The sequence below is a fragment of the Camellia sinensis genome, chromosome 2, assembly GCF_055761805.1.
Source record: "Camellia sinensis isolate YWXY chromosome 2, ASM5576180v1, whole genome shotgun sequence".
In the NCBI taxonomy this organism is placed as follows: Eukaryota; Viridiplantae; Streptophyta; class Magnoliopsida; order Ericales; family Theaceae; genus Camellia; species Camellia sinensis.
Window position 1 is genome coordinate 145,622,138 of NC_138962.1, and position 14,802 is coordinate 145,636,939.

The following is a 14,802-nucleotide window of genomic DNA, read 5'->3' on the forward strand; positions in this document are numbered from 1 at the left end:
CAAAAAAAAAAAATTTAAAAAGTTAAAAAGTCAACAAAAAAATTTGTCATTCCAAAGCTAAAAACCCAAATAAATAAAAAAATATCAAGTTAAAAAGCCAAAAAAATTAAAAAGTTAACTAAAAAAATTATTGCCAAATGATCCCTGAATCTGCCCTAATATCAACCCCATAGGCACAACTTTAAAGCAAAGCTGTATTCTCTCGTCCCTGGGTAGGTGGGTGGGTGACTAATGGAATGGTTGCTTTAGTGGTGAACGCATGGGCCTTTCTTAACAAAGAGTCAAGTTTGATTCTTTAAGAGCGCCAAATGTTAGATAATTTTGAGTGATTCACTGTAGAAATTTCGCGATGCATTTTGATTGAAACTTGATCTTATTAGGAATAGTTGATGAGATTCATTGATGTCTCGATAATAGGTCTTTTTCTTATAAATTAGGTTAAATCAAGTCGACAACCGACTATTCTAGAGTTTGAGTCGTGAGCGGGTGGGACTTTTTTTTAGCATTTTTCTCAACCCCGCACAACAATTTTAAAGCAGGAAAATATTGTAGAACTTTAAAAAAAAAGTACTAGTTCAGTAGAATTGTTTTTAGAAGGGTAAATTACAAACACCCCCTCGAGGTTCGGTGAAAATATAAATTTCCCCTTGAGGTTTGAGAAATTACATTCCACCCCTGAGGTTTATATTTTCATAACAAATTGCCCCATGAGATTTTTATTTTCATACAGATTCCTCCCTAATTTCCCTAATTTGTTATGAAAATTTGACCCTCATGAGACAATTTGTAATTTTTCAAACTTTAGGAGAAAATTTATATTTTTACCAAACTTGAAGGGGGTGTTTGTAATTTACCCTTTTTAGAATAATTCCGCTAAAGCTCTGTATTATTACTGTTTAAAGCACAGCTGTATTATCTTGTCCTTAGATAGGTGGGTGGGACTTTTTTTAGCAATTTTTCTTACCACTTTCTTTCTCCTCTCTGTTCTCATTGGACCACTGACCATGACATCTATACTTTATAAGAAGAAAAAATTTAGTGGATGTGAGAATAAAGTTTTCAAATTAAATAATTATTTAAGATGTGCTATATCAGTGTATTTTTTAATTTTTTAATTAAAAAATAGAGAAAAAATACATGTTTGAAATAATTTTTTGATCGTTTACAAAAAATCGTGTAATAAAATATTGTACTAAAATCAAAATAATCATTTCATCTTTTTGATTTTTTAACTTTTAAGTAATTAAATACAAAAAGTAAAATAATAATTTTAACCTAGTAACTTTCTCCACAAGTTACCCTCGAATAGTATAAACTTTTTAATTTTTTTAATAACTTTTTAACTTTTTTTAATTTATCCAAAACAAGGCCTTAATTAAATGACAAAATTGTATTTTAAAAAAAAATTAAAAAATAGAGTGTTCAACCAACAATTTGGGGTGCATTTAGAGTCTCTGCCCTGTTACACCTCTAATTAGGGCCATTGAAAACATTACCACAAATAACATTTTCTACTATCCATAACCAAGCACCCCACCAATCCTCTCTCTTACAATCTCTCTCCATATCAATTATTAATTAGTTTAAAAATCAATCGTGCAAAACTAAATCCTTATTACATCATTAGAGGTGATTTTGTGGATCATGTTATAAGAGAGTAACATTTTTTTAAGAAATATGCACTTACTTGTAGTTTTTATATATTTATATATTTATTTTTGTGGTGATGATAATAATTTAAGTAGAAGAGTAATATTAGAAGGGACTTGCTAATTAAGTGACCCTAGGGGTGAGTGGCTACTTTTTAACTGTTTTTGCGAGAGTCACAAAGAACAGGTGGAGAGGAGAGGAGAGTTTCAGGTTATGACTTGCAATTATTTAGAAACCATAACTTCAGTTTAACCACATAATATGAAATTAACTTATGATGAAGGTACAAAATCATTGTATGAGTTGGGTAATATTGACCTGTGTTTGACTAACTTAAATGAAAAGTGGCATAACTAAGCAATAGTTGTATTAAAGAAGTTAGAAGGGGTTATGAGCCCAGAAGAAGGGAAGGGTTCAGTTGGAAATCCTGCTTTTCACAATATTCTAAAACATGAGGACCATTAGAATTCTATGGATAAAGATCCCTAATTGGGTTGCCACATTTTTCTGAGATTGTGAAGATGGTCAACAATGTAGCCCTTCAAAAAAGTGAGACGAACCTTCCTCATTGGGTTGTAACACTCTTTGCAAGATTGCGAGGCTGGTCAACATTGTAGCCTCGTAGAACGGTGAGATGATATGCCAACAACTGCACCAGAAGACAAATAAAATAAACTTAATGATTCAACGTGGATAAAGTTAGACTGGATAATCAAAACAGAGCAGAATTGATTCATATCTTAATAGGGTGAACAGATTTGAAGGAAACTAGCATAGATCTTATTGTTTCTTAATGCTTTAAATGCATATGCAACAGGGGAGGGATTTCATGCTGGTTTGATCATTTCTAGCACTAGACATTGTCACATTACAATATTTACGATTTGAATTATAATGGCAAGCAGGAACTATTCAGAACCAGAGATGCTCCGTCCACTTGGTTTGATTGTGGCAATCCTTAACAGTGTTTGAGTATTTGGGGGAGGGGGAGGTTAAAATTCGAAACTCCTTTGACCACAAATCTTATGTATTGATAACACACACACACAAAGATAAAGACAGAATGCATGGTCGGAAATTGTCAAAAGAAAATTAGAAGAGTCGTCAAGGAATTTTAAGCCCTCTCCAATCACACATGAAGCAAAGACAGTGTATTCAATCGAAGATGCATTCCCTGCAAGTGCTAGACAGAAGAGCTATACTGCCAATGAAAGTTAACATATAGAAGTACACAATAATATCTGCCAAAAGGGAATGCCAAACTGTCAAAAATCTAAAGCATAAAGAACTGTTAGAAAAAAAAAAAGTCAAAATAGTTCTTAAAAGTGCCCTAAAAGGTTGCCAGGACTAGTAAAAAAGCGTAAGAAGCACGGGTGCAGGTACGGTACGGGTATGTCGATACAACAAAACCTACAAGTAGAATACGGGTACGGTCAGGTAAGTCTATAAAAAGATATATTTTCCATAATTTGCATTAGTACATGAATTATGTAAGTATTTTTGCCATGGCGAAAATTAACAAGTTAGCATACACATGATAAACACCAATACTTATGCAAAGCTTCTCGATAAATATCTTGAAGAGATCAAAGTTTCTAGCTAAGGCTCCTGGACTCTGTAGTAAAACTACTGAACGACATTACTAATTTCAAATAAAACATATAAGATTGATTGAACAACTACAATTAATGTTGATAACTATCTACCCAGTGTAAACGTAAATGACGAAAGACACTTCAAAATATATGTTAGAATGGTCTGATTAAATTACCTGCAATGGAACTACATTAATTACTGGTTGAAGACAGTCCTCAACCTGAGGGACTTCAATTACTCTACAAGAACCACCCACACTCACAGATGCTGCATCTCCTTTCGAACACATAACAATGAGTCGACCTTTGCGAGCATGAAGTTGCTGAATAACTGATTGCTGCTTGCTGTGCACAAACAAGAACATGTCAGCAGAAAATGACATTCGCAATTTCAAAAGATGTAACTGTTCTTTATCATAGCAAAACTAACCTGAAACAAGCGTCACGGGTAGCAATAACAACAATTGGCAGATTTTCATCAACCAAAGCCAGAGGACCATGTTTCATTTCACCAGCAAGTATACCTTCACTGTGCATAAGTGCCACCTCCTTCACTTTCAAGGCCCCTTCAAGAGCTGTTGCATAGTTGTATCCTCTCCCAAACACAAGCAATGACTGCTCAGCAATCAATAGTTTCGCAAGATCCTTCATTTCCTGGTCAAGCTTCAGCACCTCTCTGACTTTGCCTGCAAAATAAAAAATTATAAATAATTAAAAAAAATGTCCAGATATTACAAAATGAGCATTTTTAACAACATACCACCTTGACCATAAATAGAAAGGGAAATTGTGGTTTAGTGGGAACCATACAAAATAAATGCAATTTTCATAGAGTTGCAAGTGGGTCTATGTCCGGTGCAAGTGCAAGTCGTGGCGTGGGGCACAACACCCACTTGTACCTCTATGAATGTGCAATTATTTTGAGTTGTTCTCACTAGATCTCACTTTCCCCTAAATTGAAAGTCTATGAAATCTGCAACATGACAAGGAAAGAAATCAATAAAACATACTTGGCAATTCAAATAGGCCATCTATTATAGCCTCTCTTCTTGCTTGACTAGATATTGCATCGCCACCAATTGCCAGTGCTAGCATAGCCATCACTACTATTTGACTAGTGTATGCCTGTTGGCAGAGGTAATGAGATAAACTCAAAATATGACACTGATAAAAAAAAAAAAAAAATTAAATAAAAACAAAATTTTATACCTTGGTACTAGCCACACCAATCTCAGCACCAGCATTTATATGGACACCACAGTGCGTGTTCCTGGCAATTGCACTACCAACAGTATTTGTAATGCCAACACATAGTGCACCATTATCTAATGCATACTCTAATGCATGTAATGTATCTGCAGTTTCACCAGATTGACTAACAAAAACAGTTGTATCTTCTCTGTATATTGGTCCCTGCCTATCCAACAGATCACTAGCAACCTCCATTGTAACAGGAATACCTGTGAATATTAAAAATTCAAATAGTTTTAAGTTAATCGATAACATCAAATTCAAAATCTGCTGACATGACATGCAAAAAGTACTTACCAGAAAGTTCTTCCAATATAGGTCTTGCAGCTAAAGCAGCATTATAGCTTGTGCCACAGCCAATAAAAACAATACGCCTGCTTCTCCTGATAGTTCTCAGGTGATCCTTCAGTCCACCCAAAAGAACACGTTTCGCTTTGCATGAACCTCCTTGTATAAGTCTGCCTCGCATTGTTGTTGTCAGAGATTCTGGTTGTTCATGAATTTCTTTCTGCATATAATGCTCATAATTTCCTTTATTTATTTGCTCAACCTCCATCTCAAGAATGGATAATGCACGCTGCACAGAAGCAGGTCTAGCAAGGCTGCCACTGTGTTTTCCTTTGCCATGATCAAACCTAAGGATTGACGCCGCTCCATCCTGAGGCAACCACCATCAAAAGTAAATTACTATCTATAGAGTAATTATATGCTAACAGAAAATTCATACAAAATTTTCATACAGAATGATGTGTCGCAATATGGACTTTTCACTTTAAACTATAACAACAATGAAGATGGCATTGCCACATCATTCTTGTGAGAGTTTTTTGTATGAATTTTATGTATCAATAGATTTTTCCATATCTATATACGTGTGTTCGAAGTAATTATACTAGCTGACATCAATCATAATAGAAACCTCACAATTAGTGAACACATTGCTAAGCTCAAAACACTAGATCGTTTAAATATAAAAGCGAAAGAAAGTGATCAAGGAAAGAATCTAACCAATGGTAAATAAAACAGCTCAATTAAAAAAACACATGGACGTTTTTCATGACATATCAAACCTAAAAAAGCAGTTACAAATCCCTATACAATCATATTACTGAACAAGCGAGGATTTTGTGGCACCTTGGTATCTCAAGCCCCTGATCATAGATAAATAAGCAGATTGTAAGACAATGAGATCAACACCTGGATATTAATCTAGTTGTACTGCTAGTTAGTATTAGCAGTTCTCATCCAGGGCTGCAGTTTTTATTTATCTTTTTTACAAAAATAATGTAAGTATACTGGCTGCCACTCTATAGCCTTGGGGATTTGGGTAAGCACTGGAAAACAAAATGCTTCCAATGTGGAATGAGTAAGGACTAATCTAACACTAGCGAACGAAAACATTTCATTTTAACATCTGTAACTTCATTAACATAATTGCAGCTTAATTTTATACTATCTATGAAAGTTGGAGGTAGGGCTGTTCAAAGATCCATCCAACCTGACTAACCCGACCCGGACTGACAGCTCACAGACGGTTTTGACCACCATTTTGGTAGGCCACGAGTTAAGATTGCGGTTTTTTATTTTTGCAGTCGGCTATTGGATGAATAGATCAAAAAACGAAGAAACCCGACCCAACTGAAATATTATAAAATGTATTTTTCCAGCCAGACTTCTTTTTATTAGCTGGAGTATAACAACCTTATCATCTTGACAGAAAATATTAAACAATTTTTCCTTTTTTTTGAGAAACCCCAAATATCATTATCACATTCTTTACTTCTTTACACATAATTCAACTTTTTCACCTGCACATCATAATTACTATTACTTCATTCAACCTTTCATCTTCACATCATAATGACACTTTATTCAACTGTCCGTCTCCCCATCATCATTACATTTTCTTTTCATTTCAAAGCTCTCTCTCATATTTTCATTTTGTTGCTGAAGACTAGTCACAACTTGTAATAGAACCACGGTAACCTTTAGTTTGACTAAGGCTTGGCCACTGCTGTTGCTTTTTGCCACTGCTGATGCTGCTTTCCACCGCTGTTTCGCCTTCGCCATTAGAGATCCCTTTGCCGTCACTTCTCTGTCTCAGATCTCAATTTCTCCTTTATCCTCTCTGTCATTACAATCTCCTCTCTCACCCCTCCGCCTTCCCGCCTCTCTCCCTCACACCCAAAGCTCTTCCCTTAAATTAGGTCTCTTTCCCATTCCTCTCTAATCCTTGTTTTTTTTTTTTTTCATCTGAAAAATATATATACGAGGTAAAATTTTGTTTTAATTTTTTGGGGTTATGATCTGCAATGTGATGAAGATTTTTTGGTTTTGACATTTCGACCGAAACTATTCAACCTGAATATGTTTGGTTTCGAGCATCTAGCCAGTCAAAATTAGGTTCTTTCATATTCAACCCGAGATGATCGGTTAGGGTGACGGGTATATGGCAAACCCGGTCCGACCTAACCGGTGAACACCCTTAGTTGGAGATTTGAAATCCCTTTCACAGTGTACTTGGTTGCCTATCCCTGAGATTCACTGACCCACTTTCTTCGATGAGAACACTAGTAATTTATCATTAATACTACTTTACAACACAGAGATGTCTTTCTGAACCCAACCATGAAAATTGAGATATAGCATTGTGTCTATGGCAGCAACAAACAAGTGTATCCTAGAAAATTGCACATCTGCAGCTTGAATTAATGTAGTCCATCATTAAAAAGCAAAAAAGCAAAAAGCTGAAAGAGAATTTTTATTGGTCAACCTTCTTGAATTGTATGAGCAGGACTACTGGGGCATAGTCAACCAAAATTATAGCTTCAAATTTCAGGACTCCTAGCAAGGACTTTCTATTAACACTGACAAAACAGTCAGAAACCACTTCCAAATTGGACAGCAAACAAAGATCAAAAACCTAAGGACCCTCTAAGGACTGACAGCCACAAGCCTCCAAGAACTGACAGCTGCACTTGGTTCGGTAGAAGCTCCTGATAGGGAACGTACAGAAATTGGATAAGAAATAATTGAAGGTTAGGAATTTTATTTATTTAGAAGTTTTAATTTATTTAGGAAAATGAATTTGTTTAGGATTTTATTTCGTAGTTTTTGTTTGTTTGGTTTACTTACATGTATGGCTTTTATGTAAGGGTTTATCAGGCTTAGGTTTGAGTATTGATTAAATGAGATTGAGATATTGCTTTGGGACTATTCCCTGTTTTACCCTGCTCTCTGTTTTCTTCCCTTCTGTTCTTTTCTTTCTTTTATCCCTTTTCTCTTTCTCTCTTATCCTTCTCCCTGCTGGTGCTAAATCAGCTCGTCAAGACATTATCATTTAGAAAAGATTAAATCTTTGAGATTTGGTAGATTTCAACACAGAGCAAGAAAACTAGTTTGTGAAATACAGTTACTAGTACACAAGATAAAAATAAAATAGATAATCTAAATATTATACAAAATAAATAAAAATAGTGATAGCTGATTTTCAGGTTTTTAATCAGAAACAAAACTGAACAAGTACTCTCATTTTCTCTGCCTCTATAGAATAAATAGAATGTAATCCTCTCATTCCATCCATCATCACATCTAAAGGACGATGCACTCCCCCAGTATATTTTGCCAAAGTCAACTGGTGATAGAGCAATTCATCTTGTGGAAACCAGGCAGGGCCCCGAGATATACAATCATACATCAGGACTATCCTCCCCCAAACATTGTCAAAGAGAATTCTCTTCATTTGTTCTTTTGCACAATCTCGAGTGTTTCATTTATGTAGTATAAGATTTCACCATTTCTCTATAGGATACACCTTTGGTGTCTCGAGATAATCCAGTGCTCCACATAATGATTTCTATTGAACAAAATTCATTAGACCTGAATAATACGGGATAAAATTGCATCTTGGCTCCCCTGAAATTTCACAAGGTTACATGACCACAAACTAGTTTCATTACCAAGTTCAAGATTGCAATCCTTTGTACCAAACATTATAGTTTAAGTTTTCCAATTCCTAGCATTACATCTCCACCTAAAATTTTTTCACCTCAAAGGTGACTAAAGTTTGATACAGCGCTGAATAGAGAGATAAATAGAGAAAATACAGATTCATGTGGTATCAGGGCTCTCTAGGATAGAATGGAGTTCAGGTGACATGAAATACTGACGCCACGTCTGGATTGAGGGGATGTGAATGGAAGTGCATGACCTTCCTTGTTTGAGTTTTTAAAAAGTATGAGAAGGGTCAAAGGGATGGTCAAAACCATTTTATTCCACCTTTTGTTCACCTTCAAAATTGAGAGCTTTTGGAGGGGAAATGAAGAGAACTAGTGATTACCGATGTTTCCCTTTTAAAAAAAATTCTAGCAATACCCTTACATACACATAGGAATAAAATATTCCACCATTCCCTTCACTTTCCTTTCTCTCCAAACAACATTACTTCTCTCCCCTTCCTTTTTCCTCCCAAAATCAATTAAACACACAGAAGAAACAAGCACAGATATTGTCATTCTCAAAAGAGAATGAGATGCATACCAAGTCCACAAGAACAATATCAACCACTTGTGAGTGATGGAAAAATAAAATACCTTCAGATGAACAACTTCACCATCCTCGATTACCAAGACCTTTTTTGTATGTTCAACTACAGCATTTGCATCACTGGACAGGAAGAGTTCTTTAGGTTGCTCATTCTTTGTAAGAAATTTATCATCATGAAAGGATGGGCCATTGCTCATTTCTTCTCTAAACTCCTGTAATCACAGCAATTTAAATTGATGAAACCAGGGTAACGTTAAAAAAACTAAAATAATAACCACCCAAAAAAATAAAATCTAAAATTTCTCCCCTTTTTAATTTAGGGTAATTTTGTCAAAGCCCCCTCATAATAAAACTTTCATGCATTAGGGACAAGTTTCATTGAAAAGTCCAACATAGATCACTATTACCAAAATATCCTTAGTGAGTAATTTAATATTTTAAACTTTAAAATGATACAACTTTTGATTTAAATGTCGCTTTTTTATAAAATTAGTATTTTTAGAATCCTCTCGTCATTAACCTCACAACAAACAAAACATCATTATTCAATTATATTCAATAAAAAAAAAATAATCATAACAAATGAAAACACATTGTTTAATCTCCAATCTCACAATTATTCACTATTTCATCCAAAGAAACAAACAAAATACACATTTCTTGTATGGCTCAATCGCAAATTTTGATCCAAACAATTATTGAAATACAACAAACAAGATTTGCATTAAAGTTTGAAAATCAAATACGCAACACAACTCAATACTCCAAAAGACAAAGCAAGATACAAAACAACAATCCAATCTTCCAAATAGAAAAACACCATAACACAACACCGAAGATGGAGAGTAGTGAATGGCCTCCACCATGGCAACAGTCTCTTTGACGGTGGTGGAGGCCAACACCACTAAAAGATTTATTGTAAATCTATACCATATATATCGAAGGGTAGGATTGTCCATGAAAAAATGAAAACAATTTTTTTTGTCCTTCATGAAGGAAATGTATGTTCTAGACGGGGTTTACAAATTAAAAAACTTGAGGTTGTCCTTTTCACTAAAAAGGGGCCCAACAAGAGGGTTTTAGCTAAAAAAATCCTTTAAATTTTTAACCAATAGTCTTGAAATAATAGCATGTAATCTCAACAAAGAAATATTTCTTAGACAACGTCCCCAAAGCGGAATTTTTCGCCTTCAAAGTTTGGATCTATCCATGCAACCATTCCTAAGTAACAACATACTACAACAAATGGAAACTTAATGAGAATCATGTCACGCCCGAATTTCATAGATCAATTAGGCGGAAACCAATTAAACTAAAAGTGAGGTTTTTAAGTAGAAACTCTCTTTATTACTTTCTTCATTCTCAAAATCACTTTCCTTACCTAATTCTCACTCAATTATCAAATTAGGGTTATGCTGGAAATTTGTGTTAATGCATATAATAAGATAGTGGCATGTATATAATATGATAGTGGTGTTGGTGGTAGATAGTGGCATGTATAGAATATGATAGTGGTGTTGGTGGTAGATAGTGGCATGTATAGAATATGATAGTGGTGTTGGTGGTAGATAGTGGCATGTATATAATATGATAGTGGTAGATAGTGGTAATATATAATATGTAAGTGGCATATAATGGGTTATAATGATGTTTGTAATATCTCCTATATAAGGAGTGTCATTTGGTCTTGTAAGATAAGAAGTTTTGAATATAACAGAAATATATTCCTTCTTCCTCATATTTTCGGAGTTCTTCTTCCTCATATTTTCTAAGTTGGTATCAGAGCAACAAAAAACACAGCAGCCCTAAAACCGTCATAGCCATGTCGGAAGTCACGTCCGAAACCACTTCAACCCCTACCGCTGTCATTCCGGTGAAAACGTCTAACTCTCACTCTGTCCAAATCACCACCATCCGCCTAAATGGTGATAATTTTCTCCGCTGGTCACAATCTGTCCGGATGTATATCCGTGGGCAAGGAAAGATCGGTTACATCACTGGTGACAAGAAGGCTCCTGCTGTTAATGATCCGCTGTTCGACAGTTGGGACGCTGAAAACTCCATGGTTATGACATGGTTGGTCAATTCCATGGAGGAGGATATAAGCTCTAATTACATGTGCTATCCTACTGCACAAGAATTGTGGGATAATGTTAGTCAGATGTATTCTGACCTAGGAAATCAATCTCAAGTTTTCGAATTAACTTTGAAGTTGGGAGAGATTCGTCAAGGAGATGATTCCGTCACCAAATATTTCAATTCGTTGAAAAGGTTGTGGCAGGATCTTGATATCTTCAACACATACGAATGGAAATCGGTTGACGACTGCAACCACCACAAGAAAACTGTGGAAGACAGCCGTATTTACAAGTTTCTTGCTGGCCTCAACATTGAGTTCGATGAAGTGCGAGGAAGAATTATTGGCAGACCTCCTCTCCCATCCATTGGCGAAGTATTTGCCGAAGTCAGAAGGGAAGAGAGCCGAAGGAGCGTCATGCTTAAGAAAAAAGGTACTGGTGAATCAATTGAAATTTCTGCTTTAATTAGCGATGCTGCAGCCAACAAGGCTGCAAATTACCAGCGCAGGTTTGATGATAAGCCACGGGTCTGGTGTGATTTTTGCAACAAGCCTCGCCATACACGCGAAACGTGTTGGAAGATCCATGGCAAACCTGTCAACTGGAAAAGCAGCAAACAAGGAGAGAAGAATCATGGCTTTCCTACCGCTAATGAAGCCGATTCAGGTCCCTTCAACAAAGAGCAGATTGATCAACTCTTAAAGCTGATAAAATCCAACTCCTCATCCGGTACTCTTAGTGTTTTGTTGGCACAAACAGGTAGAAATCCTAAAGCCTTCTCTTGCCTAAACTTCTCTCCGTGGATCATAGATTCCGGTGCCTCCGATCACATGACTAGTTTTTCCCATTTATTTAGTACCTATTTCCCTTGTTCTGGTCATGACAAAATCAGAATAGCCGATGGTAGTTTTTCACCTATTGCAGGAAAAGGATTTATTAAATTAATTGAGAAAATTAATCTCAATGCTGTTCTTCACGTCCCCAACTTAGCCTGTAACCTTTTGTCTGTCAGTAAACTATCTAAGGATTCTAATTGTCGTGTTATATTTTTTGAATCCCATTGTGAATTTCAGGACCAGAACTCGGGGATGATGATTGGGCGTGCTAGGATGCTTGAAGGTCTTTACTACTTTGATGAAGTACCTGTTAGTAATAAAAAAGCTCAGAGCTTTAATAGTACTAGTTCAATCTCTGTTCGAGAAAAAATAATGCTATGGCACTATAGGCTAGGACATCCTAGTTTTCTTTATCTGAAACATTTATTTCCAGAATTATTTAAAGGGATTGATTGTTCTTCTTTTCATTGTGAAAGTTGCATTTTTGCAAAATTTCATCGCTCTACTTATTTGCCAAAACCTTACCAGGCTTCCAAACTTTTTTATTTGATTCATAGTGATGTTTGGGGCCCTTCTAAAATCACTACTCTTTCTGGTAAAAGATGGTTTGTTACATTTATTGATGACCATACCCGCTTATGTTGGATTTATTTGATGAATAAAAAATCTGACATGAAAAATTTATTCACAAATTTTTACAATATGATTGAAAATCAATTTCAAACCAAAATTGGTATTTTACATTCTGATAATGGAACAGAATATTTCAATGAGCAGTTGGGTGAGTTTTTGGAAAAAAAGGGGATTTTTCATCAATCTACATGTCGGGATACCCCTCAACAAAATGGCATTGCAGAACGAAAAAATAAACATCTACTTGAAGTAGCACGTGCTATAATGTTTTACATGCATGTTCCTAAATATTTATGGGGTGAAGCAATTTTAACAGCCTCTTATTTGATAAACAGGATGCCTACAAAGGTGTTAACATACAAAACACCTTTCGATTGTCTCAAAACTTTTTTTCCTGATACGAGGTTGTTTTCTGATTTACCCGCCAAAGTTTTTGGATGTACTGCCTATGTTCATGTTCCCAGTCAATTTCGTTCAAAACTTGACCCCCGTGCTATAAAATGTGTTTTTTTGGGTTATTCCTCAAACAAAAAGGGGTATAAGTGTTTCGATCCTCAAACCAAGAAATTTCATGTGAGTATGGATGTGTCATTTGTGGAAACAAAATCCTATTTCCCTAACACTTCTCTTCAGGGGGAGACAAGTGGAGTAGAAGACCGTTTTTGGGATATTTCTATCCCGCTCCCCAATGTCATTTATCCTACACAAAAACCACATCTGTCTGATAATGATCACTTAGGAGAACCAAGTTCTATGGTGCCTAGTCAAGAAGATTCTTGTTTAGGGGGAGACGTACTACAAAATGATCTAAATCCTGAGCTTCAGGTTTATACTAGGAAGCGATTTCATCTGAGGAATAATGACCCGAATGTCCATCCTAATGACCCGAATGTCCACCCGAGTTCTGGCATCGAAATTTTAGGTAATCCTATTCCTTCTATTTCCGATCTTGATGTTCCTATAGCAATTAGGAAAGGTGTCCGAAATTGCATTAAACATCCTATTGCAAATTACCTCTCCTATCAAAGACTGTCTAAAAACCATAGAGCTTTCATATCTAGGATTTCACACTTGTTTGTTCCAAGGAATATACAGGAAGCATTAGATGATCCGAATTGGAAATTAGCAGTCATGGAGGAGATGAATGCTTTAAGGAGAAGTGGTACTTGGGAGATAGTTGATCTACCCAAAGACAAGAAAACAGTTGGGTGTAAATGGGTGTTTACGATAAAATGTAACGCAGATGGAAGCGTTGAGAGATACAAGGCGAGACTGGTGGCTAAAGGCTTCACTCAAACTTATGGGATCGACTATCAGGAGACGTTTGCTCCTGTTGCTAAAATAAATTCCATCAGAGTACTGTTATCTCTTGCAGTAAATTCAGATTGGCCTCTACATCAACTTGACATTAAAAATGCATTTCTCAATGGTGATCTTGAAGAGGAGGTGTTCATGAGCCTACCGCCGGGATTTGAGCAGAGACTTGGAAGCGACAGAGTATGTAGATTGAACAAGTCATTATACGGACTCAAACAATCACCAAGAGCGTGGTTTGAACGCTTTGGGAAGGCAGTTATCAGTTGTGGCTACTCACAGAGTCAAGCAGATCACACAATATTTTATAAACATTCAAAAAACAATAAAATTGCAATTTTGATTGTTTATGTTGATGACATCATTTTAACTGGTAATGATGAAGCAGAGTTAGCATCCCTCAAAGAGAAACTCGCAAAAGAATTTCACATTAAGGATCTGGGAGCCCTTAAGTATTTCCTCGGAATGGAATTTGCAAGATCCAAGGAAGGTATATTCGTTAATCAGAGAAAATATGTTCTTGATCTCCTTGGAGAAACAGGTATGCTTGGTTGTAAGATGGTGGAGACTCCGATCGAGCCTAACTTGAAGTTACAAGCTGCTAAGGCTGAAGAAGTCAAAGAGAGGGAACAATATCAGCGACTTGTCGGGAAATTGATTTACTTGTCTCATACGCGGCCTGATATTGCCTTTGCAGTCAGCATGGTAAGTCAGTTCATGCACTCACCAAGGGCAGAGCACTTTGAGGCCGTTTATAAGATCTTAAGATATTTGAAAGGAACTCCAGGGAGAGGCTTACTGTTCAAGAAACATGGACATCTTCAAGTTGAAGTATACACAGATGCAGACTGGGCAGGAAGTGTTACAGACAGGAGATCAACATCCGGATACTGCTCCTTT

At 36.0% G+C, this 14,802-nt stretch overlaps 1 protein-coding gene across 1 annotated transcript in view; it reads right to left on the reverse strand.

Moving 5' to 3' along the window:
* Positions 1–1,892: 1,892 nt before the first annotated feature.
* The window catches only part of GFAT (putative glucosamine-fructose-6-phosphate aminotransferase), a 34,887-nt gene continuing 21,977 nt past the window's right edge, over positions 1,893–14,802 (reverse strand). The window contains exons 5-11 of the mRNA XM_028228890.2: positions 9,089–9,253; positions 4,794–5,154; positions 4,455–4,705; positions 4,256–4,370; positions 3,676–3,931; positions 3,422–3,590; positions 1,893–2,299 (exon numbers count right to left, since the gene is read on the reverse strand). Coding sequence (XP_028084691.2) covers positions 2,216–2,299; positions 3,422–3,590; positions 3,676–3,931; positions 4,256–4,370; positions 4,455–4,705; positions 4,794–5,154; positions 9,089–9,253 — 1,401 coding nt within the window. The 3' untranslated portion in view covers positions 1,893–2,215. The remainder of the gene's footprint in view (positions 2,300–3,421; positions 3,591–3,675; positions 3,932–4,255; positions 4,371–4,454; positions 4,706–4,793; positions 5,155–9,088; positions 9,254–14,802) is intronic.